This window comes from Orcinus orca, chromosome X, assembly GCF_937001465.1.
Source record: "Orcinus orca chromosome X, mOrcOrc1.1, whole genome shotgun sequence".
In the NCBI taxonomy this organism is placed as follows: Eukaryota; Metazoa; Chordata; class Mammalia; order Artiodactyla; family Delphinidae; genus Orcinus; species Orcinus orca.
This window is the reverse complement of record NC_064580.1, coordinates 75,435,642-75,462,085: the sequence shown is the minus strand read 5'-3', so window position 1 is coordinate 75,462,085 and position 26,444 is coordinate 75,435,642. Positions and strand designations below refer to the sequence as shown.

The following is a 26,444-nucleotide window of genomic DNA, read 5'->3' as shown; positions in this document are numbered from 1 at the left end:
CTCTCTTTTTTTTGCAGGAAGATTTATATAGTTAGCCAGCAGAATAGTGACTTGAACTGATTATTTCATCCTGATGAACTGTTGAGTGGTATTGTTTTTCTAATCTTGGTTAAAGTCTTTCTTACATTAAAACATTAAATATTAACTGAGACAAAAGCTATAGGAATAACAGCAGACAAAAGTGTACTTTGAGTTTTTTTATGTGTATGGATTACATTCATGATTTTGTGAAGATCAACTTAGTACTTTAACCTCCTGACACTGTTTACATTTATATACCATTTAAGTGATGATAGTTGATGGTTCTGAAATGACTCATTATAAAATCCTAAGTACAACCTCTGTTGATTTATAAGCACTATCCAAGCATTATCACTATCAACAGCAGCTAATCTCATTTAAAATAGTCATTTCATTGCTGTGTTGTCATAAAATTCACAGGCAGATTTTAAATTAAAGTTAACTTCTGCCAAATTGTAATTGAAGGAGCTCTATTTTTGTGTGCCAGTTATCTTTCTAAATAAATGTAAAATCTGTGGTTCTTTTTAGAGAACTACATTTACAGTAGATATTAATGAGCTGTTGACATGTGAAAGTTCGAGAATAGGTGCTATGATTTAGAAAAGCAATTAGCAATTCAGAATGTAGAGATTGGCATTTACTTTAATCTTGAAGTTGCTGGAGGGAGGTGCAATAGGACCAAAAGTTTACACTTGAACAGAATCTACTTCTACCAATAATTGTTCATCTGCACATCCTCAATCAGTCTTTTCTTCTAATCATATATGTCATTGTTTAGTTTTATTTTGTTTCCTATAAGTCTTTACTTTCTACTGTAACTGCTTCAAAGAGAAAATAAACTAAATAAATTGAAAATGATGATGTTACCTCACTGAATTAATCCAAATTCATGATTTCTTAGAGTCTTTTTTAAAAACGAGTATTCAGTGTTTGAAGTCTTTACATCCGATTCTGTTAAGTATTTAGTGGATTTATGATGTCAACCCAAATGAAAGTCACAGATACAGCTGTTGATGTTTTAGTCTTATGTAATAACCATATTATTATTTCTAAAAGTTGAAAACATTGTTATACTTTAATAGTTTGACCAAAGAAGGATATTAATCTAAATAGTATTATCTTGTGGGGTTAGGAACTGATGTCACCATTACATGTCTATCAGTTTCTGGGCTAGATTTCTCTTTGGTCTGACAAACAACATTTTTGTTTTCTATTTAGCAACTGTGTCTAGTTAAGAATTATTTAGGAATTGTGATAAAGAGAAGTAAACAATTATTTTGTCTCTGGTTTTCTGTTTTTGTTTGTTTGAAAAAACTTTTTGCCTTTAATCAAAAATATTCATATGTTCATCATAAAAATTTAAGCAATGTATATGTCTGTATATTACATGCACATATACATAAAAATATACATGTCATTCTGCCCACATACCACTCCCGAGAGACCACTGTTGGTGTGGTGTATTCTATCTGGTGGAATTAAAGATAGTTTTATGAGAATGGATGAATGCATGAGTGAAAGGATAAAATGAATTGAATTGATGAGGTGAAAATATGCCATAACGGTGTCTCATCATCATGTCTGTTTGCACATTCTTTTCACATTTAAGGATATTATTTAGTAATATTATGTTATGGTACTAATAGTGGAAAAAACAATTTTTTACACAGATAAATAGTTGATCAAAACTAGATGAGATCATATAGGATTGTATTAGGAAAATTCATCCCAGTAAGTTTCTTGAGAGTTGTAGAGCTATGGTTGACCAGGATTTCAAAGGACACTTTCTGGGTTCACTGTTTCTCCACCATTGATTTGACATTATTTTGACATCCCCTTTTCCTCTATATCATTTTTCATCTTTATGTTTTGGCACTGAGGTGGGAGACACTAAAATTTGCCAAGAATTCTCACTTCTCAAGAAATGTATACATTATGATTAGAAACCAGTTGTAAAACCAGATGAGATTATGGGTATTGCTAGTCCCCGAGTATTGAGAGGTGAACAACAAAACAGATCATGACTCCTGCCCTCATGATGACCTTGGACCCTAGTAGGGGGAAATAGACATTAAACATGCTTAAATTTTATATTATAAATTGTGCTTATGAAGGAAAAAAGGGTAGTGCTCTAAGAGAGTAATGGGGGTATTATTTAGATTTGGTGGTAGGAGGGTGGCTTGAATGGGAGTGATTACAATAACTTCTTATTGACTTCTCACCATGGATATGGGACTATAAGGATCTTTGAGAACTAGCATCATTTTCCTTTTATAGAAAGAGTTAAAGTGATTTCTTATTAGAGGCATTATTTTTGTGTGGCTTAATAGAACTCTACCTCATTGAGTCACTTCAGAAATTGCATCTGCAGTTGTGTGTCAAATGAATTTTATGATGTTTTTCTGCCCTGGAAATTAATACGTGGAATTGTGTGAAAAATTTCAGTCTGATGCCTTGCTTCTGCAGTGAAAGAACAAAAATAATCTGTTCAGATGTTCAATGATTATTGGCTCCTAAAAAAAGGAACCAGTATTGATTCAACAGCTAATCCTATTGTAAAGTTTCTTTTTAGTGGTTTTAGTTTGTGAAAATTCAGGTCTGTTTATGTTTTTTTTAATGCAAAAATAAAACAACATGGCTGTTTCTCTTATACTGGAATACTTGCACATATGTCAATAAGGTAGCTCAAAGATAAGTATTTGAAAGGTTTTAGATTTAAGACTACCATAAAAGGATAGGGAAGTAAAAGAAATGTAACCTCACTTAGAAGAAAAATTTTTTTTTTACCTTCTGTTACCTAGATGAAAGGAAGAAAACCTCGCTGTGTCTCCTGTAAGGATGAGAAAAATATATCAAAGAAGGAAGTGTTACCCTAGCTTTTCCCTTTCTCTGTTCCCCCATGTTAAAGACATTTCCTGAGGTCTGTGGCACTAATTTATGAATGAAAGTAGTTTTCAGTTGCTTAACATAATCTAGTATTCAGGATGGTGTATGCTGTTACAAACAACGTGATGTAATAATAATAGCTACCATTTACTGAATATTTGCTCAGTACTGTGTTAGGTACTTTACAAATATTAAGCTATTTAATTTTTATTATATTTCTCTAAAAGAAGTATAAATTCTCTCCTTCTGCAGATGAGGAAACAAACTCAGAGAATTGAAATAACTTGTCCAATGTCACATTTCTATTAAGGGGACGAACCAGGATTTAAAGCCAGGTCCATTAGACTGCAACGCCTATGCTCTTTCACTAAGATAAGCTGTAGGGTTGGAAGACAAACAAATCCTGGGTTTGATGATCAAGAGACCCAATTCAGGCTGTTACTCTGTCACTGATTAGTTATGTGACTTATGTTGTTTTCTTCAACTGTAAAATTGGCGTAGCGTACCACCTACCTTGAAGAGTCCCTGTGAGGGACCAGTGGGATACATGTAAAAAATTGAGGTGTGGCTAGCAAGGTCTGACAGTCATATGTACCAGGTTCACTAAAAGGCTTTTACTTTGGAATCACTGGGAATATGTTCAGTCTTTATTTTGGAGGGCAGTGTGGGGGAAAAAAAATCCTTGGAAGCAACTTGTGAATTTTTATGGTTTTGAGACAGAAATGTCATTTTATCTTTAGTTCACTGAAATCTGTATGACAGGAGCTTCATTTGCAAATGACAATTCTTGCATAAGGAGGCTTTTTTTCCTATAGAGCTCAAACAGAGGCTAGATTGATTGAGATAGCTCTTTGCAGAAATCATGATATATCAGCATCTCTCTAGATATTACTAACTTTTACTTGTTTTATTCAGTGGGTTTGAATGAGGATAGCTTTCACACAGACCAGAAAACTACAGGCAAAGATAATTGAATGTACATATGCATTTTTCACTACCTCTCCTTGCCCCCCCAACCTTCTTCCTCTTGAGCAATTTCTTTATCATTCACCCTCCTTCTCCTTCGAAAAGGAGGGTTTTGTGGGTTTTGTTTTTACTTTGAAATGGCAACTGTTCTTACCAGCTCCTTGGAGCTTTGAAGACTATTAATCAGCTTGACAGCTGGAAGCAGAGTGATCGACAGCAATCAAGCTTAAAGCTTTTTCTTATCACTCTGATTTCTCTTTTTTTCCCCATTAATGAAACTAGAGTTTGATTTGCCTTTCCATGGCAAAGCAAGGGTAAATTTTAGGAGCTGTGACTATGAAGTAGAGGATAGGGAAAAAGGGAGAGGGGGTCAACAATCTTCAATCCTTTGACTTGTCAGCTCTGTTGTTCTCTCAGCAGTCCCCATTCTTGTCTCTCTCTCTTCTTCCTTCTCAGGGTTGTCAGTGAACCTAGCTATGCCTGGCTGGCACTGGACTCTGGTAATTGTCAATGGAAAGGGCACTGGAGACTCCTGTGGGTGTGTTCTGTGTCTACACTTGGCATGGGAGGGGGAGAATGATAACTTACTATGTGCTAGGCACTGCTTTAAGTGCTTTCATTCCTATATTTAAGATAAATCGAGGCTTTTAAAGAGTAACTGTAAGGTTATTGGCTGAGGTCACACAGCTAGTAAGAGGCACAGCTGGGGTTTGAACCCAGGTCCATATGATCCTGAAGCCTTGATTAATAGCCATGCATTTACTCCTCTTAGTTAACAATTATGACCATGCATTAAGGGTTCCAAGATGACCAAACTGCTGTTATTGCCCTTAAGTTTCTCCTGGCCTAGTCAGAGGAAACACTCATGCAGTCTAATTACAAGACAATATAAAAATTGTATAATGATTCATTCATTAGTGTATAGGCTAGGCTACCATGAAGCAATCATATCGGTTATACTGGGCTACAGTAAAGCAATCATATTACTACCTCTCTATCAATGCATGAATTGTTATACCTGTAAATAAATGTGAATTTCTTTTTTCACATTAAAAAAGACAGTATGGGGCTTCCCTGGTGGCGCAGTGGTTGAGAGTCCGCCTGCCGTTGCAGGGAACGCGGGTTCGTGCCCCGGTCCGGGAAGATCCCGCGTGCCGCGGAGCGGCTGGGCCTATGGGCCATGGCCGCTGGGCCTGCGCGTCCGGAGCCTGTGCTCCGCAGCGGGGTGGGGCGCAGCGGTGAGAGGCCCGTGTACCGCAAAAAAAAAAAAAGACAGTATGACAGCTCTTACAGAAGTATGTGCAGAGCTCTAGAAGCACAAAGATCAGTTTTATTTATATATTGGAGAGCTGAAGCCTTCACAGGGAAAATGATACTGGTTTTGAGTAGTTCCAACTGGTTTGACTAGTTCCACCATTAGTTTTGTGATGGAATAACCTTGGGTATAGGATATAGCATTAATAAAAGCAGAGAGACATGCAGGCACTTGACTCACTCAGGCAGTGTTAACTGTGGTTGTGGCTAATGCATTGGATGCATGGCAGAGAAGAGTGATGTCTAGAGATAAAGCTGGACAGTAAGTTGGAAGTAAGTTTTGAAGGTTCTTAGAGCGATGCCAAGGATTTTGGACTCTACTCTAGAGGCATTAGTAAACCATTAAACATCTTAATGCCAGGGAATGACATAATGTGTTCTGCCAAGACCTGATCACAATGGCAGTAATGTGAAGGTTGGGTTGGAAGGGAAGAAACTAGAGGCAGGGAAACCTTTGAGGAGGCTAATGAAAAAAAAAAATGGGATAAGAGAGAGGGCCTGAAATAAGGCAGCAGTGGTAAGGATCCAAAGATAGAAGGGGTTTGAGGAATTAACTAGAATTGACAAATGAGGAAGGGATGATGAGTGAGTTCAAGATTTTCTAGCATTGGCAGCTGTGAGAATCGTGTTGACATTTATTGAAATGGGGAAACCAAGAGGAAAACCAAATTTTGGGTGGGGGACAGTTAATAAATTTGCCTTTTGGACCTGTAGAGCTTAAAATTAATCTGGGATATTTAGTGGAGGGAGATGTCCAGTAAGCTAATGACTCATGATATGTATTTTCAGTACAGAAATATCAATAGCTATGAGTCTGGAGCTCTCCCCAGAGGGCCCAGATTGGAGATGGCAATTTGTGAGTCATTGGTAGAGAAGTGATGATTGAGTCAGTAGGAATAGATGAGATCATAGAGGAAGACAAGAATTGAGGGCAGCCTTTGTACATTACCCACTCGTCTACCTGTCTAAAAATGGATTTGAATGGGTGGACTAGTGTGGAATGACTAATAACTCTAAAGATAGGAAGGTCTCTTCTCCAGCCCTAATGACTGGGAACACAGCCTGCCATTTCGTTCTGGCAGACTGAACTGATTGCCAAAGCAGCTTCCTATAGCTTTATAGGATTCTAAAAACCAAGTAAGGGTTTGGTCTTCCTCTCTAATATTAGAACTGCATCTGCGTACTCTACCAAGGAGGCTGACCTTCCTTGATCTTAGAATGAGGGTATGGTGAAAGGAGCTTGACTTTCTTGTGTATCAAGTATATGGAGCTTTTAGTAAATGAGAATTTGTGTAGGGGGTAACTCTATTATATTCCCTAAGCTGTTCTGTTATTTGTCAACAAGGAAGACAGAAACATGTCATGGTTCTTTGTAATACTACAACCAAATTTAAATAGAATAGAGCCTCTTTCAGTGTGCATGGTGTATAGCTGGCAAATTGATACAAGTAGACATGCCACACTATTATTTTCCTACTCCTATCATATACAGAAAGATATTTGTGCACATTAAATATGAGATGTGTAATAAAATTGATTGTAATTTAGGTCCTAGAAATGAATAGTCCCTCCAGGTTTGGCATTAGAGTAGATGTAGTCATGAAGTTATTATTCCATTTTCATTATCCAGATGAGTTGGAGAAACAAAACAAAAATTAGACTTCATCCCATCTAATGTCTGTAAATATCAATAGATCCCATTGCCTTTACTCATAGTAAGTCAGATTCGAAGATTTGTATTATGTGCTTATGTTTATAATTTTAAGTATTCCAGTCTTGTAGATTATAGCAGGCAGTGTTTCATATAGTGGAAAGAGCATAGGCTTGGGGGCCTGATATGTCCTGGGCTTAATTAAGGGCCGGCTCTGCCATTTCCTAGCTGAGTGAGTTAAAACAAGATACTCAACTTCATGGTTGGTTTTTTTCTTTTTTCTTCTAAAATGGGGATAATTATAGCACCGATCTCTCAGGATTCTTGTCAAGATTAAATGAGATAGTGAATGGAAAATGACAAGCTCAACATATATAGTACCTATTTTTCTTCTTCCCCTTAACATGAATTAAGCCAGCATTTCTCAAAATACGTTGTTGAACCAAATGCTATTTCAAAAAAAAAATGCTCATTGGTTAACTGAATTTATTCCTTCTTGGAGAGAACAGACATTAACATATTTAATGGTGCTGAGAAGGTCTGCCATAAATAAACCATTTTCTGGTGGTTTTACTCTTTTAAACATAGCATGTTCCAAATTTATTTTGTCATTGTAACTTTTTTCTTGGAATCCCTGTTAACAGCCCATGTTATTGATGGGATACAGTTTGGAAAAGGTGAATTTAGTAATTGGGTCCAGGTGCTATTTGATATCTAAGTGTTTGGCTTCATTAAACCACAGCAACCATTACAATATCCTATGGTCTAAATGTTGCTAGCCAGCTTAGATGTTTGGGATTGTTTATGTTGCAGTGGACAGGATTAGGGTTTGGAAAGCTAAGTTTCAGTGGCAGTCCTGCCAGTTGTAGCTGTGTGGCCCTGAACTGACTTAATCTCTACATAGACTGTTTTCAGTGTCTTCATCTGTAAAATAACAGCCTTATCTGCCTCACAAGATTGTTGGGAGAATCCATGAGAAAATAATTGTGAAAACGATTTTGAAAATGAAAGATGCTGTCAGTGGAAGGTGGTATTACTACTATCCTAGGAAAAGGAATTTAGGAGCAGTGAATATAGAATAGGGGCATCTAGAGTTTAGGCTAAGCTGCTTCTCTTTTCTGTTGCGCAGGTTTGCCCTCCATCTGCTACCTTCCTGAAAACATTTCCAACTCCTCAGTTTCCTAATAATTAAAATGGTTCCCAGATGAATGTGCCTGAATGTCAGTAGCTCTATCTTTTGTCAATGTTCTTGTCCTTGTTTACAGAAGCCATTTCCCAATACAGGATGTAGTTTAGCATCATGTAACTATGGCTGTTGCTAAATATTCAATACTGATTTGTAATTATGATGCACAATAGAAAAGAAAATTGTTAGGATTTAATTAATAGGCTCTAATTAATAGGTTTAATCCTCTGCCTTCTCTTACAGTTCAACTTTCTTTATGTCTACCTGTAATGTATTTCTTTTCTGTTAGTAGACATTAAGCAAAGTGATGTTGCTTTAACGTTAAACACTGTAAACGACGAGAAATCTCTTGTTACTCTTTTATACTATTTTTTCTGTTTTACTGGTTGGTGTTAATGAAGACAGTTGTGTAACTCATTTCCTTTGTGTGTCTGGAAAAACGTAGGTGGTACTTTGAGTAAGCTTTATGAAACTTTAGAAAGATTAAAACCATGTTTTCTACAATTGTAAAGTCAATATTTCACACAATGCAAAGCTGTACCTCAGTATTGTGATAACTGGGCTTTTCCGCCTTTGAAAATAAAAATGTCTGTTTGTGATTTTTACTGTTCTAGCTGAAAATTATAGGTCACTTTTCCATCATGAAACTTGAGAGGGCTTTAGATAATAGTTTTATGTTTGCTGTTTAAATACTGTGAATACTCACTCTCTAGTTTCACAGATAAACTCTAGTTTTAAGGAAGTCTTTTTCATCATATAAAATAGTGTTCCTGGCAATAGAGATAAACGTCGTCCTTCATCATAAACTACTTTTTCCTTTACTTGATGTACAGAGACAGATGTGACACAAAATCGGCAGAAAATGTTCCATTCCCCTTTTTCCTCAGTCAGGAAGTTCTCACTTTGTCCTTAAAATAAATTGTATCTATGGTTTTAAAAACAAAACCAGTAACTTAGCCTTGTTATTCATTACAGAAACAGTTTTAAGGACTGTAGAAATAGTATTTTATAATTGAATTTGAATGTCAGAATTCTGAAGCTATATCTTTAAAGATAAAATTTAAGAAAATATTTGCAATAATGTTCTAGAGAGCATATTACAATGTTGTATTGATTTTTTATTTTTCTTTTTGTCATGATTTTGACACCTAAATTCTTTGGCTTTTTCTTTAGGGTATTGTAAACAATATTTAGAACCATGCAAATACCAAAATGAATTTAGTCAAAATCTGCTTTGGTTTTATAGTGAGTTTATTAATAATTATGTTACCCTCTTTTGTCAGAAAGACCACAGTAATGAAAACCATGTTTCACCTTTTACATACATAATTGGATGAGATCACCAGATGCTGATGTTAAGAGCACATCAACAGGAAAAGTTGAAAATAGGAGCTGCATGGAAAAATACTAGAACCAGTTAGCTCTGTCAAAAACCATATGACCAAGTATAGGGGAGAAAAATAGAATTTGACCATGAACTGACCTCAGGTCATTTAATAATGGAAAGAAACAGAAAGATGGCCCTTCTTAGAGCTTTTTAAGACTTTTAATAATAGCAGAAAATATCTTGGAAATTGGCACATTGTGGTCAGTGTTTGAAAACTCACGTTAGATTACTTTTGTTTTTCTAAAATTTTATTATGATAATTTTCAAACATACACAGAAAAGTTGAGAAAATTGCACTGTGAACAGCTGTGTTTCCCCTACCTAGATTCTACCACTAACATTTTGCTGTATTTGCTTTATTATATAATTATACATTTACTGATTTTTCTATCCATCTGTCATTCCATCTTACTGTTTTATGCATTTCAGAGTAAGTTGTACATGTCCAGTACCTTCAGTCTGGAACACTTCATGCATATCATTAACTAGTTATTTATGGTTCTTTTTTTTGAGATAAAATTGCAAGCAAATGCACAGATCTTAAGTGTACCACTTAATAAGTTTTAGCAAATGCATACACTTGTGTAACTAAGAACCTTATCAAGATAAAGAACATTGCCATCGCTCCAGAAAGTTTCCTCACGCCCCTTCAAAGTCAATTCCTGCCCTCATTCCCACCCTCAAAGGCAACCATTCTTAGGATGTTTTTCACCACAGATCAATTAATTTAGCTTGTTCCAGAGCTTCATATAAAAGGAATCATGGAGAGTGCACTCTTTTGGAACAAAGCTTCTTTCACTTAGCATAACGTTTTTTGAAATTCATTGACGTTGTTATATTTGTATCAGTAGTTTATTCCTTTTCATTAGTGAATAGTATCCATCATATGGATATACCACAGCTTATTTATGTAGTCTCCTATTGATGGATATTTGAATCATTACCAGTTTGGAGCTATTGATGAATAAAGATGCTATGAAAAAACTTGTACAGCTCTTTTGTGAACATATGCTTTCCTTGTGTGTAAATACCTAGGAATGGAATTACTGGGTCACAGGGTTGGTATATGTTTAGTTTTGTAAGAAACTGCCTGACAGTTTTCCAAAGTATTTGTATCATTTTTTATTCCCACCAAAATGTGTGAGCATTCTGGCCATCCACACCAACACCTGGTCTTGTAAGTCTTTTTCATTTTAACTATTCTGGTGTATGTGTAGCGGTATCTCATGTTCATTTTTAATGCTTATTTTAATGTATATTTACCCAATGACTAATGATGTTGAGCACCTTTTCATATGTTCATTAACCACATCTATCTTCCTTTGTGAAATGTCTGTTCAAACCCTTTGCCCACTTTAAAATTTGCATATTTGTCTTATTTTTAAGTTGAAAGAGTTCTTTATATCCTGGATACCAGTCCTTTGTCAGATATGTTTTGTGAATATTTCTCCTACTTTGCCTAGCCCATTCATTTTTTAAAATGACGTATTTTGTGGAAAGGTTTTTCATTTTGATGAATTCTAGTTTATCGATAGTTTTTTTTTTTTCCAGAGGTCCTTGAATGCCATTCTAGAGTGTGGCATTTCCCAGGAGTAATTGATCCAATAAATACTATTATTTGGAAATAATGACATTAATAGCTAACACTGCACAGTACTTCCGACACCCCAGGCAGTATTCCAAGCTCTGTAGAGTAACTGGCCAAGATCAAAAAGCTGGCAAGAGTGCATGGAGGCTTAAGGTTTTTCTTGCTGTAAATCTCATGCTGTCTAAAATACTACAGGCAGACCTTGTTTTATTGCACTTCGCTTTCACAGATACTGTGTTTTTTACAAACTGAAGGTGTGTGACAACCCTGTGTCAAGCAAGCCCATTGGTGCCATTTTTCCAACAGCATTGGCTCACTTGGTGTCTCTGTGTCACATTTTGGCAATTCTCACAATATTTCAAACTTTTTCATCATTACTGTATTTGTTACGGTGATCTGTGATCAGTGATCTTTGATGTTATGACAGCCAAAAGATTGTGACATGTTGAAAGCTCAAATGATGATTAGCAGTGTTTAGCAATAAAATACTGTTCAGTTAAGGTATGTACATTGTTCTTTTTTAAATTTAATCAATCAATTAATTAATTAATTTACATCTTTATTGGAGTATAATTGCTTTACAACGGTGTGCTAGTTTCTGCTTTATAACAAGGTGAATCAGTTATACATATATATATGTTCCCATCTCTCATCCCTCTTGCATCTCCCTCCCTCCCACCCTCCCTATCCCACCCCTCTAGGTGGTCACAAAGCACCAAGCTGATCTCCTTGTGCTATACGGCTGCTTCCCACTAGCTATCTATTTTACATTTGGTAGTGTATATGTCCATGCCTCTCTCTCGCTTTTTCACAGCTTACTCTTCCCCCTCCCCATATCCTCAAGTCCATTCTCTAGTAAGTCTGTGTCTTTATTCCTGTCTTACCCCTAGGTTCTTCATGACATTTCTTTTTGCTAAATTCTATATATATGTGTTAGCATACGGTATTTATCTTTCTCTATCTGACTTACTTCACTCTGTATGACAGACACTAGGTCCATCCACCTCATTACAAATAGCTCAATTTCATTTCGTTTTATGGCTGAGTAATATTCCATTGTATATATGTGCCACATCTTTATCCATTCATCCGATGATGGGCACTTAGGTTGTTTCCATCTCCGGGCTATTGTAAATAGAGCTGCAATGAACATTTTGGTACATGACTCTTTTTGAATTATGGTTTTGTCAGGGTATATGCCCAATAGTGGGACTGCTGGGTCGTATGGTAGTTCTATTTGTAGTTTTTTAAGGAACCTCCGTACTGTTCTCCATAGTGGCTGTACCAATTCACATTCCCACCAGCAGTGCAAGAGTGTTCCCTTTTCTCCACACCCTCTCCAGCATTTATTGTTTCTAGATTTTTTGATGATGGCCATTCTGACTGGTGTGAGATGACATCTCATTGTAGTTTTGATTTGCATTTCTCTAATGATTAATGATGTTGAGCATTCTTTCATGTGTTTGTTGGCAGTCTGTATATCTTATTTGGAGAAATGTCTATTTAGGTCTTCTGCCCATTTTTGGATTGGGTTGTTTGTTTTTTTGTTATTGAGCTGCATGAACTGCTTGTAAATTTTGGAGATTAATCCTTTTCCAGTTGCTTCATTTGCAAATATTTTCTCCCATTCTGAGGGTTTTCTTTTGGTCTTGTTTATGGTTTCCTTTGCTGTGCAAAAGCTTTGAGTTTCATTAGGTCCCATTTGTTTATTTTTGGTTTTGTTTCCGTTTCTCTGGGAGGTGGGTCAAAAAGGATCTTGCTGTGATTTATGTCATAGTGTTCTGCCTATGTTTTCCTCGAAGAGTTTGATAGTTTCTGGCCTTACATTTAGGTCTCTAATCCACTTTGAGCTTATTTTTGTGTATGGTGTTACAGAGTGTTCTAATTTCATTCTTACACACATAGCTGTCCAGTTTTCCCGGCACCACTTATTGAAGAGGCTGTCTTTTCTCTACTGTATATTCTTGTCTCCTTTATCAAAGATGAGGTGACCATATGTGTGTGGGTTTATCTCTGGGCTTTCTATCCTGTTCCATTGATCTATATTTCTGTTTTTGTGCCAGTACCATACTGTCTTGATTACTGTAGCTTTGTAGTATAGTCTGAAGTCAGGGAGCCTGATTCCTCCAGCTCCATTTTTCGTTCTCAAGATTGCTTTGACTATTCGGAGTCTTTCGTGTTTCCATACAAATTGTGAAATTTTTTGTTCTAATTCTGTGAAAAATGCCAGTGGTAGTTTGATAGGGATTGCATTGAATCTGTGGATTGCTTTGGGTAGTAGAGTCGTTTTCACAATGTTGATTCTTCCAATCCAAGAACATGGTATATCTCTCCATCTATTTGTATCATCTTTAATTTCTTTCATCAGTGTCTTATAATTTTCTGCATACAGGTCTTTTGTCTTCTTAGGTAGGTTTATTCCTAGATATTTTATTCTTTTGGCTGCAATGGTAAATGGGAGTGTTTTCTTTATTTCACTTTCAGATTTTTCATCATTAGTGTATAGGAATGCCAGAGATTTCTGTGCATTAATTTCTGCTAGCATCTTTAGGATTCTCTGTGTATAGTATCATGTCATCTGCAAACAGTGACAGCTTTACTTCTTCTTTTCCGCTTTGGATTCCTTTTATTTCATTTTGTTCTCTGATTGCTGTGACTGAAACTTCCAAAACTATGTTGAATAAGAGTGGTGAGAGTGGGCAACCATGTCTTATTCCTGATCTTAGTGGAAATGCTTTCAGTTTTTTCACCATTGAGGATGATATTGTCTGGGTTTGTCATATATGGCCTTTATTTTGTTGAGGAAAGTTCCCTCTGTGCCTACTTTCTGCAGGTTTTTTTTATCATAAATGGGTGTTGAATTTTGTTGAAAGCTTTCTCTGCATCTATTGAGATGATCATGGTTTTTTCCTTCAATTTGTTAATATGGTGTATCACGTTGATTGACTTGCGTATATTGAAGAATCCTTGCATTCCTGGAATAAACCCCACTTGATCATGGTGTATGATCCTGTTAATGTGCTGTTGGATTCTGTTTGCTAGTATTTTGTTGAGGATTTTTGCATCTATGTTCATCAGTGATATTGGCCTGTAGTTTTCTTTCTTTGTGACATCCTTGTCTGGTTTTGGTATCAGGGTGATGGTGGCCTTGTAGAATGAGTTTGGGAGTGTTCCTCCCTCTGCTATATTTTGGAAGAGTTTGAGAAGGATAGCTGTTAGCTCTTTTCTAAATGTTTGATAGAATTCGCCTGTGAAGTGATCTGGTCCTGGGCTTTTGTTTGTTGGAAGATTTTTAATCACAGTTTCAATTTCAGTGCTTGTTATTGGTCTGTTCATATTTTCTATTTCTTCCTGATTCAGTCTTGGAGGTTGTGCATTTCTACGAATTTGTCCATTTCTTCCAGGTTGTCCGTTTTATTGGCATAGAATTGCTTGTAGTAATCTCTCATGATCTTTTGTATTTCTGCAGTGTCAGTGTTACCTCTCCTTTTTCATTTCTAATTGTATTGATTTGAGTCTTCTCCCTTTTTTTCTTGATGAATCTGGCTAATGGTTTATCTATTTTGTTTATCTTCTCAAAGAACCAGCTTTTAGGTTTATTGATCTTTGCTATCGTTTCCTTCATTTCTTTTTCATTTATTTCTGATCTGATCTTTATGATTACTTTACTTCTGCTATCTTTGGGGTTCTTTTGTTCTTTTTTCTCTAACTGCTTTATGTGCAAGTTTAGGTTGTTTATACGAGATGTTTCCTGTTTCATAAAGTGGGATTGTATTGCTATAAACTTCCCTCTTAGAACTGCTTTTGCTACGTCCCATAGGTTTTGGGTCGTTGTGTCTTCATTGTGATTTGTTTCTAGGTTTTTTTTTTTTATTTCCTCTTTGACTTCTTCAGTGATCACTTCGTTATTAAGTAGTGTATTGTTTAATCTCCATGTGTTTGTGTTTTTTACAGGTCTTCTCCTGTAATTGATGTCTAGTCTCATAGCGTTGTGGTCAGAAAAGATACCTGATACAATTTCATTTTTATTAAATTTACCAAGGCTTGATTTGTGACCCAAGGTATGATCTATCCTGGAGAATGTTCCATGAGCACTTGAGAAAAATGTGTATTCTCTTATTTTTGGATGTAATGTCCTATAAATATCAATTAAGTTCATCTTGTTTAATGTATCATTTAAAGCTTGTGTTTCCTTATTTATTTTCATTTTGGATGATCTGTCCATGGGTGAAAGTGGGGTGTTAATGTCCCCTACTATGAATATGTTACTTTCAATTTCCCCTTTTATGGCTGTTTGTATTTGCGTTATGTATTGAGGTGCTCCTATGTTGGGTGCATAAATATTTACAATTGTTATATCTTCTTCTTGGATCGATCCCTTGATCGTTATATATGTATCTTTGTCTCTTCTTATAGTCTTTATTTTAAAGTCTATTTTGTCTGATATGAGAATTACTACTCCATCTTTCTTTTGGTTTCCATTTGCATGGAATATCTTTTTCCATCCTCTCACTTTCAGTCTGTATGTGATTCTAGGTCTGAAGTGGGTCTCTTGTAGACAGCGTATATATGCGTCTTGTTTTTATATCCATTCAGCCAGTCTGTGTCTTTTGGTGGGAGCATTTAATCCATTTACTTTAAGGTAATTATCGATATGTATGTTCCTATTCCCATTTTAATTGTTTTCGGTTTGTTATTGTAGGTCTTTTCCTTCTCTTGTGTTTCTTGCCTTGAGAAGGTCGTTTAGCATTTTTATAAAGCTGGTTTTGTGCTGCTGAACTCTCTCAGCTTTAGCTTGTCTGTAAAGGTTTTAATTTCTCCCACAAATCAGAATGAGATCCTTGCTGGGTAGAGTAATCTTGGTTGTAGGTTTTTCTCCTTCATCACTTTAAATATGTCCTGTCAGTCCCTTCTGGCTTGCAGAGATTCTGCTGAAAGATCAGCTCTTAACCTTATCGGGATTCCCTTGTGTGTTATTTGTTGTTTTTCCCTTGCTGCTTTTAATATGTTTTCTTTGTATTTAATTTTTGACAATTTGATTAATATGTGTCTTGCCGTGTTTCTCCTTGGATTTATCCTGTATGGGAATCTCTGTGTATCCTGGACTAGATTAACTGTTTCCTTTCCCATATTAGGAAGTTTTCAACTATAATCTCTTCAAATATTTTCTCAGTCCCTTTCTTTTTCTCTTCTTCTTCTGGAACCCCTATAATTCTAATGTTGGTGCATTTAATGTTTTCCCAGAGGTCTCTGTGACTGTCCTCAGTTATTTTCATTGTTTTTTCTTTATTCTTCCCTGCAGTAGTTATTTCCACTAGTTTATCTTCCGGGTCACTTATCCGTTTTTCTGGCTCAGTTATTCTGCTATTGAATCCTTCTACAGTATTTTTAATTTCATTTATTGTGTTGTTCATCGTTGGTAGTTTCATCTTTACTTCTAGGTCCTTGTTACATGTTTTTGGTGTTTTGTCTATTCTATTTCCAAGATTTTGGGTGATCTTTACTATCATTATTCTGAGTTCTTTTTTAGGTAGACTGCCTATTTCCTCTTCATTTGTTAGGTCTGGTGGGTTTTTATCTTGCTCCTTCATCGGCTGTGTGATTTTCTGTCTTCTCATTTTGCTTATCTTACTGTGTTTCGGGTCTCCTTTTTGCAGGCTGCAGGTTCGTAGTTCCCGTTGTTTTTGGTGTCTGTCCCCAGTGGCTAATGTTTCAGTGGGTTGTGTAGGCTTTCTGGTGGAGGGGACTAGTACCTGTGTTCTGGTGGATGCGGCTGGATATTGTCTTTCTTGTGCGCTGTCCACGTCTGGTGGTGTGTGTTGGGGTGTCTGTGGACTTATTATGATTTTATGCAGCCTCTCTGCTAATGGGTGGGGTTGTGTTCCTGTCTTGCTAGTTGTTTGGCATAGGGTGTCCAGTTCTGTAGCTTGCTGGTCGTTGAGTGAAGCTGGGTGCTGGTGTTGAGATGGAGATCTGTGGGAGATTTTTGCCATTTGTTATTATGTGGAGCTGGGAGGTCTCTTGTGGACCAGTGTCCTGAAGTTGGCTCTCCCACCTGAGAGGCACAGCACTGACTCCTGTCTGCAGCACCAAGAGCCTTTCATCCACATGTCTCAGAATAAAAGGGAGAAAATGTAGAAAGAAAGAAAGAAAGAAAGAAAGAAAGAAAAAGCAAGAAGGAAACAAAGGAGGGAGGGAGGGAGGGAGGAAGGAAGGAAGGAAGGGGAGAAAGAGAGAGAGAGAAAGAAAGAAAGAAAAAGAAAAGGAAAAGAAAGAAAAGGGAGAAAGAGAGAAAGCAAGGAAGTAAGGAAGGAAGGAAGAAGGAAAGAAAAGAAAGAAAGGAAAGAGGAAAAAATAGCATAAAGTAAGAAAATAAAAGTTATTAAAATAATTAAGATAGTTTTTTTAAAAAAGAAAAAAAAACGGACGGATAGAACCCTAGGACAAATGGTGACAGCAAAGCTATACAGACAAAATGTCACACAGAAGTATACACATACACACTCACAGAAAGAGGAAAAGGGGCAAAAATAGTAAATCTTGCTCTCAAATTCCACCTCCTCAATTTGGGATGATTCGTTGTTTATTCATGTATTCCACAGATGCAGGGTACGTGAAGTTGATTGTGGACCTTTCATCTGCTGCTTCTGAGGCTGCTGGGAGAGATTTCCCTTTTTCTTCTTCGTTAGTACAGCTCCGGGGGCTCAGCTTTGGATTTGGCCCTGCCTCTGCATGTACGTCGCCAGAGGGCGTCTGTTCTTCGCTCAGATAGGATGGGGTTAAAGTATCTGCTGCTTCAGGGACTCTGGCTCACTCAGGCCGGGGAGGGGAGGGAGGGGCACGGAGTGCGGGGCGAGCCTATGGCGGCAGAGGCCGGTGTGATGTTGCAGCAGCCGGAGGAGCGCTGTGTGGTGTCCCGTGGAAGTTGTCCCAGGATCGCGGGCCCCTGGCAGTGGCAGGCTGCAGAAGTTCCCGGGAGCGGAGGTGTGGAGAGTGACCTGTGCTCACACACAGGCTTCTTGGTGGCAGCAGCAGCAGCCTTAGCCTCTCATGCCCGTCTCTGGGGTCCACGCTGTTAGTCGCAGCTCGCGCCCAACTCTAGCTCCTTTAAGCAGCACTCTTAATCCCCTCTCCTCGCGCATCAGGAAACAAAGAGGGAAGAAAAGGTCTCTTGCCTCTTAGGTAGGTCCAGACTTTTTGCCGGACTTCCTCTTGGCTAGCCGAGGTGCACTAACCCCCTGCAGGCTGTGTTCACACCGCCAACCGCAGTCCTTTCCCTGCGCTCTGACCAAAGCTGGAGCCTCAGGCCCCAGCCCCGCCCGCCCCAGTTGGCGAGCGGACCAGCCTCTCGGACTGGTGAGTGCCGGTCCGCACTGATCCTCTGTGCGGGAATCTCGCCGCTTTGCCCTCCACACCCCTGTTGCTGTGTTCTCCTCCGCGCCTCCGAAGCTTCTCCCCCTGCGCCACCCGCAGTCTCCGCCCCCGAAGGGGCTTCCTAGCGTGTGGAAACCTTTCCTCCTTCACAGCTCCCTCCCACTGGTGCAGGTGCCGTCCCTATTCTTTTGTCTCAGTTTTTTCTTTTTTCTTTTGCCCTACCCAGGTACGTGGGGAGTTTCTTGTGTTTTGGGAGGTCTGAGGTCTTCTGCCAGCGTTCAGTAGGTGTTCTGTAGAAATTGTTCCACGTGTAGATGTATTTCTGGTGTATCTGTGGGGAGGAAGGTGATCTCTGTGTCTTACTCTTCTGCCATCTTCCCAATTCCCCCATCTATCGATAGTTTTTATTGCTTTCTGTGTCCTGTCTGAGAAGTCTTTGTCTACCCTGATTGTCAGATTTCTGATATATATTTACTAGTTATAAATTGATGTAGCCCTTAAAAAATTTTATTTAGGTCTTGAAGCTTTCACCCAGTAGTCAGAGCTTCTCATTTAGGACCTTATGGTGGCTTAAAAGAAATCTAAATATCTCAACAAAAAATTTAAAGACAGTGGTTTTTATCACTGCTTCAGGGTTATTTTTTTCAACACTCAGGATATTTTATAGTTTTGTTGAGTGATATATTTAGAGGATGGGAAGGGATGGCAGAAGTGTATTATTCTCAGGCAAGGGAGAGGAGAGTATAAATTTGCTATGGGAAAACTCTAACATCCCTCTCTTTTCCCTCCTTCTCTATACTGGCTATTACCCACCTTCTCCTTCCACTGTTGTCTCTGATCCAAGGGATCATAGCTTCTAGGCTTCCTTGATTCCAACACCTAGAATTGTTAGTATAGCTGAAATTTTTCCTAAATTTTAAAGCTCTGTAGAGATCTGGATAGTGTAGGAATTTGCATCATCCCCAAGAGAATTATCAGATTATAAGTAAAGTAGTGATCTGTATTAATAGACCTACTTTCAAAGGTGTTCAGTTTAACCATTTTCTCTGTTAGAGCAAGCAGTGATTTTTGGTAAAATATTTGAGCCTAAAAACTGACTGTTCTTGAAACCAACCAAGAGTTGATTGAGGAGAAATCTATCAGAATTTTTAGAGGATATCCAGTAGCATTATGGATGAGTAATTTTAGATATCATCTTAAAGGTTTTAGTTTTTGTTTAAAAAAGACCTTTTATAGATTTTTATTTCATTAGAGAAGGATACAGAGAAGCAAAAATGTAAACAAAACCAAGAATCTCTCAGAATTAAAGTAGATATTGTAGGTGGGTTTGAGTGTACTTTGGGGCTCATCATACAAAGAATCAGTATAACGTGATGAGTTTTGCAAGGATTGGGAAGCCCTGTGTGTAGTGCTGAGAGTTCTGGTTGCCAAAAGTCTGCTACTTACAGAAGTTAATCAGAAGTCCAGTGTCTACAAGGTTTACCTGATCCTAGCTAGGAGACCTCTGGGTTCTCTAAAATGGAGTGATCTTCACAGGACTGTGGAGTGAAGAATAGTTTACCCAGTTACCAGTGGAAATATTGTTGTTGTTATACTTATCACAGAAGTCTTGATGTGAATGACTGTGTCCCAGGATCTACTTTTATTTGTGGCCCTGAAGGCTTAGAATGGCACAGGGCCTTCCAGCAGATCTCGAGTAGCCAATTATATATGTGTATATACAAAATTTATTTAGGCATGGGAGATGGGTTTGGTGGCGGTGCTAGCAGTGGATATTTACTGCTTGTGGAAAACTTAGCAGTTTTTTCCAGTGGCTTTCTTTGAGATCTACCAAGATTTTCTTCCCAGCCATTTTTATTAACCCAGGAGTGAGATTTGTTTATGTTAAAACAAATGTACTGCTCAGTGACCATATCAGGATGTTCACAATCACATGATCCAGTGGCACTTGATCAGTGCTGAAAGCTCTAAGGAGGCCAAAGCGATCTTTTAACTCCTTATACAATGAAAAGTTGACTTTGAGATCTGAAAGGCCCACTTCTATTTATTTTGTTCTACTGTCTCCTCTAATCTCAGCATCCCTATTATGTGTGCTTTTGAACTCTGGGGTAGCAATGTTGAAAATGACATGGGATGAAGATCAGTGACTTGATTTTTTTATACCCTTTTCTTTACTCTTATTTTTTATTGTTACAGAAGAAGCTACTATGGAGGAAACTGGGCCAGTTTTAGCTTTTCAGGACTGTTGTCCTGGCTAAAGGAACACCAGGTAAAGTTCTTATCTGATTTTTTAATCTACTAGGTTATATTTTGTGTCACGTAATAACCCTGCATTGAAGAAGACACTAAGTTTCCTCTGTAATATAGGATTGATAACTTATTTACTTATTTAACAAAAACTGTGCAGTCACCTTTTCAGCTAATATTTTTCCAATACCTCTAAAATATAGATTTCACTTTTTAAGTATAAACAGATAACATTGGCTGAAGAATAAATCATATATGTTTCATACCGTTTGCTAATTACTCCGTACGCCCAAATATCAGGCAAGATTTTTTTTCTCCCAGTCTTTCAGAAAAAATATTTCAGTCCTTATAAAATCTCACATATTACTAGTTGTTCTTTCAGTTAGTATGTTTTGGAAAAAAACCTAAGTGTTTGGGGAAGATACATTAATTTGAAATGATCTCAGTCATTGGTGGTTTTACATATTTATAGAAGTCACCTGACAGAATCATACCTGACAGTAAAAACAAAATGCAAGGAAAGAAACAATATAAATTTAGTAATTTTTTTCCCTAAGGGTAGGATCTCACTACTACAGCTGTTGGATATCATTGTAAAGAAGTTTTTAGAGATCATTTACAGCGTACGTTTAACACGGGGAGTTGATTGTCATGCAGTTTACCAGTTTTTATGAGACATTAAAAAAACTGTCCTAATTTTATGTAAATGGTGCATGTGGCTTGAAATGGAATTCCTACTGAGAGCATCATACATAGAATCAGAAACTGCTGTATCTCAAAAGGGTTCAGACATTTGGGAAAGGAGGATGATAGACTCTAGAAAATTGTATTCAGTTAACTAAGAATAATATAGCTAAGACTTAACTAAGCACTTACCATGTACCAAGCTAAGCATTTTAGTTTTCTTGATTGATTTAATGGTATATATGACTCAAAAAGTGTAGTGATGACAAAGACATTGACATTGAAGATACACTGAAGATTCAGTTTGAATCTTATTATTGTATGAAATGAGAGTGTGGAGAAACAAGCAATATTTGTAAAGTAACATTTCATGTAATGACTCAAACTATGTATGAATCAAGAAAGTAAATGTTATAAATAGATTCATTTAACTGTTTAAATGAATATGCCTCAAATATTTTATGTTGATCAGAAACCCTTTTTTGAACCTTATCCTTGGGAAGTGTGTGTGAGGATCACCTCGTGTTGAGTCATATTCAGTACTTCCATGCAAAAATTTAGTCTAGATTCTCAGAACAACAGCAACAAAAATACCCTAATTGTCTGAATGGAAAATTTTTGGTGAGTGAAGGGATTTTTAAAAAATAAACTTTGGTAATGGGTTAGATTTATTAAAACAAAATATTTTTGTAGATGTTCCTTTTATTTTAATGCTTCTTTTACTCCAACATCTTGACTCTGTCACCATATCCTTTTTCCCTTCACTCTCTGTCACTGGTCCATAGTTCTTTTTTCAGGCTGTTAACCCCTGTCTATATGTTCAAAGTTCCTGTACTTCACCTCCTCTTCTATTTATGTTGGGATGTTTAATGCTGTCTAATAATTACACTTGATAATAAGAGCCATCTGCCACTACTTTTCTTCAGCTTAAAATATTAAATTCAGGACAGTGCAGCCTTTTAAAAATAATTATTGCCCTACTTTATGAAATCTGTAACTTTAGAAATTTTCTGAGGTGAATTTACTTAAAACAAAGGCTACTGTAGTTATATTTCACTACTAGTTTGTTGAGTATATATAATACGTTAAAAAATTTTTCTCTCTGAGAGATGGGTAACAAGTGGATTAAAATTTTAAACAGATTAAAAATTGATCCTTGACCTTTGGAAAAGGTTTATCTTGACATCTTCAAAAATCCCCTGTATTCAAATATTGTATCATATAACTTTCTCCATAAAATATAATTAGGAATTATTGAAAAACTTAAAGAACCACTTTCAGTCCTTAGTGAGAGTTTATATACTTTGTTATACATTCTTGTTTTTATTGTATTTCTAAATATAAAATATTCAGGTCGATTATTGTAAAGTCCTTAGTTATATTGGGCTGAGTACTTTTCAAAAATACTTTTACATATAATCAAAATTTGACACAGCTAATGACCAACCTTCAAAAATCTGAAAGTTAGCAGAATGAAGTAATTTTGGGCCTGCTTTTTTAACAACAAAATGTAAAACTTTATTATTAATAAGTAATATGTGCCTTTTGATGTGATGAGAGGCAAAGCATGAATTTAGAAAGGTATAAATTTTATCAGAAAAGTAGAGGTTCAGAGTACCCAATTTAATTACAATTTCTTATCTGTATATTGTTTAGGAAAACAGTGATATTGTAAATGAATGCCCACTGTGGCAAGAGAAGATCCTTGAAAATGAAGAAGCTATTGCTCTTAGCAGGAAGGACAAAACCATTCAACATGTGGAAGTGTTTTGTTATGCCAGGTATGAAAATTATTTATTTACAATAAACTATGTTCATGACTTCTTATTCACATGTCTTCAGAAGAAGCCAGCAGTAAGAATTTATATGGCACTGGTTGCTACAAGTCTACTTGATATGCTGGTTTGCATTTTTTAAAATGTAACATTAGTTTTGTTAGGTTTGTTCATTTGTATTATTTTTTAGATTCCACATATAAGCGATACCATGTAGTACTCGTCTTTATCTTATTTTATTTAGCATAATACCCTCTAGGTCCATCAGTGTTGTCGCAATTAAACTTCAAAAACCAACAAACTCATAGAAAAAGAGATCAGATTTGTGGTTACCAGAGACGGGGGTGGGGGGTGGTGGTGGTGGTGGCAGGGTGCGGGGAGGATTGGATGAAGGCAGTCAAAAGTTACAAACTTCCAGTTATAAGATAAATAAGTACTAGGGATGTCATGTACAACATGATTAATATAATGAACACTGCTGTGTGTTATATACGCAAGTTGTTAAGAGTCAATCCTAAGAGTTCTCATCACAAGGAAAAATATTTTTTCTATTTCTTTAATTTTGTATCTGTATGAGATGATGAATGTTCACTAAACTTATTGTGATAATCACTTCATGATGTATGTAAATCAAATCATTATGCTGTATGCCTTAAACTTATACAGTGCCGTTATGTCAATTATATCACAATAAAACTTTTGTGGAAGAAAAACATAAAACTTTCAGTTGTGGAAGAAAAAAATAAAACTTTCAGTTTTCTCTGTTTAGATAATATATTAATGACTTATAATTTACTGAGCTCTTTTATTTTTACTTTTTATTAAAAAAAATTTTTTTGGCCGCACTGCGTGGTATGTGGGATCTTAGTTCCCAGACCAGGGATCGAACCCACACCCCTTGCAGTGGAAGCACGGAGTCTTAACCACTGGACCTCCAGGGAAGTCCTGTGAGCTCTTTTAATTACATTATCTTATTTGATCCTTACAATGGTCCTGTGCTAGGATAGAGCACATAGTATTAGATTTTTCACAGAGTCCTCAGTGGAGCTCAAAGAGTTTAATTTGCTGAAGGTCACATAGCTTGATAAATATCAAGGCCATACCTAAGCTAGATAGTGGTGGAGTCCAAGATTAAAGCCCAGGGTTTTATAATCCTAATTCAGTGTTCTTCTAACTCTTAGATAACAGTCAGTGTAGCAAAATGGAAAATTATAATTTTGAATTAAATCAAATTGAGTGGCCATGACATCTGGGGGCATATTTTTGTAAATCAAGAGAGAAGTGGGGGGAAAGTAATGTTTTCAGTGTCTCCTTCTGAGTGAAAGAATTCATTGTTTTAAAACAATTGGAATAGTTTATTTTTTCAGATGACATGGTTGATGGGCTGAAAGGTAACAATCACATAGTTCAGTTCAACTGTTATGGAGTTATGGAGTTGAGGGTTTTAGAAATCAGACTGTCAAGCTCTTTAATAGTAATTAAAACTTAAAATCCAAGATACTAGAAATTTTTCAGGACGTGTACTGTCATCATACATATCCTTGCTGTGGTACAGTGGTAAGCGTGACCTGAGCCCGTGAAAAGTTGGGGAACCTGTGGTTGATTTCTTAACCTATATTCATATCTGTCAGGTGACTAGCATTTTCTGCCATTAATACATAGTTAATTTTCTATGATTTTCTGCAAAAGGACAGCCTTTGAAATATCAGATACAGATTATAATTTGCATAATGCTAAATGGCATTCAGTATGGAAAGGTATAACTCTCTGATATTGTTTAGACCCAGCGTAGACAGATCTAGAACAGAAGGTGATCTCAAGTGAAAATTCATACGCTTTAATGAAACCAGGAATAAATATTTGGTAACTTTCTTGTGTGTCCATGAATACTACTTGACTAGAATATAGTGATAGTCACACTCAGGCCCTTTGAGAGGTACTTTTGCTATTTCAAGGCCTTTGATTTCTCTATGCTTCATGACAATTAGTGTTTATGGTTTCTGGTGACTGAAATGACACATTTTGAGTGCAGAGGAAATCATCTCGTTTTTTATTTCTGATATCTACAGTTTCATTTTTGGAACTTCTCAAAGTGATAAAAGATTGGTGGTGGAAGGTTTGTTTTAAAACAGAGAAGTAGGTCTCTGCTGTATATTTTCATTGCCCATTAGAGGTTGGAACAAGAGGTGAACTGGGATAATGTTCTATATGTCTTCATTTACTTGGAAAGGGTAGCTAGTTATTAATGCCATAGTAAGCAGGATGAGCCCTGAGAGCATCCAGTGGGGGAATGTACAGAAAATCTACTTGTCTATAATAAGTGCTACAAACATGAGTAAACAGGAATAACAGTACCTTTCTTAGCCCCAGCCAGACTATGGCATCCTTAACCTTTTGGATCATGACCACAAACTTGGCATTATATGAAAAGGGCTAGGGCCAAAATACCTGTCACAGAGATTTACTTTATATGAGAATTCATCACCCAGGACCCACTGGCTTAAATCAGAATCCTTGTTGAATACATATTTCTGACAACCCTATTTTCTGGTTTTCCTACTATAGTAGTTTAAAGCGGCAAATAGGAAAGGGGTGTCTGCTGGAGGCAGGCACACTGAGAACCACACTGAGACCAGGGTTATACTCCTGCCTTTATGATTCAACTTACTGTATGATACTGAGCAAAAGATGTCCTCTTGGACTAGGTCATCTCAGAAGTCCCTATGGGCTCCAACATGCTGCTGTTTTATGTGTTAGTTGATAGAGTAACAGAGGAAAAGTAGACAGAATCAGCAAGCTGAGAGCAGGCTTTGGGCCATTTAGTGTAGGGGCAAATGGCTTTGAATCAGGATCCCTCAAAGACATCACTGTATTATAGCACAGTATAACAATTGATGATCATAATTCTATCCCGATGTCTTCAGGAAAAAGTTAAATTATGTTCTCTCTACTCCACTTGAAAAGGTGGGGGTATTTGAAATACACTTTAGAAAGATGAATATTAAAACTGATTGGAGGGCTTCCCTGGTGGCACAGTGGTTAAGAATCCACCTGCCAATGCAGGGGATGCGGTTTCGAGCCCTGGTCTGGGAAGATCCCACATGCTGCAGAGCAACTAAGCCCATGCGCCACAACTACTGAGCCAGTGCTCTAGAGCCACAACTGCTGAGCCCACGTGCCACAACTACTGAAGCCCATGCACCTAGAGCCTGTGCTCAGCAACAAAGAGAAGCCACCTCAATGAGAAGCTCGCGCACAGCATCGAAGTGTAGCCCCCGCTGGCCGCAACTAGAGAAAGTCGGCGCACAGCAACAAAGACCCAACACAGCCAAAAAAAAACAAAAAAACAAAACTGATTAAAATAA

General features: G+C 37.0%; 1 protein-coding gene across 2 annotated transcripts in view; it reads left to right on the top strand.

Annotated features, from left to right (window-relative positions):
* Window positions 1-26,444, top strand: part of CHM (CHM Rab escort protein) — a 198,247-nt gene that overhangs the window by 33,891 nt on the left and 137,912 nt on the right. For both annotated transcript variants that reach the window (XM_004283098.3, XM_033411551.2), the window contains exons 3-4: window positions 20,570-20,642; window positions 22,961-23,085. In XM_004283098.3, the coding sequence (XP_004283146.1) occupies window positions 20,570-20,642; window positions 22,961-23,085 (198 nt within the window). The remainder of the gene's footprint in view (window positions 1-20,569; window positions 20,643-22,960; window positions 23,086-26,444) is intronic.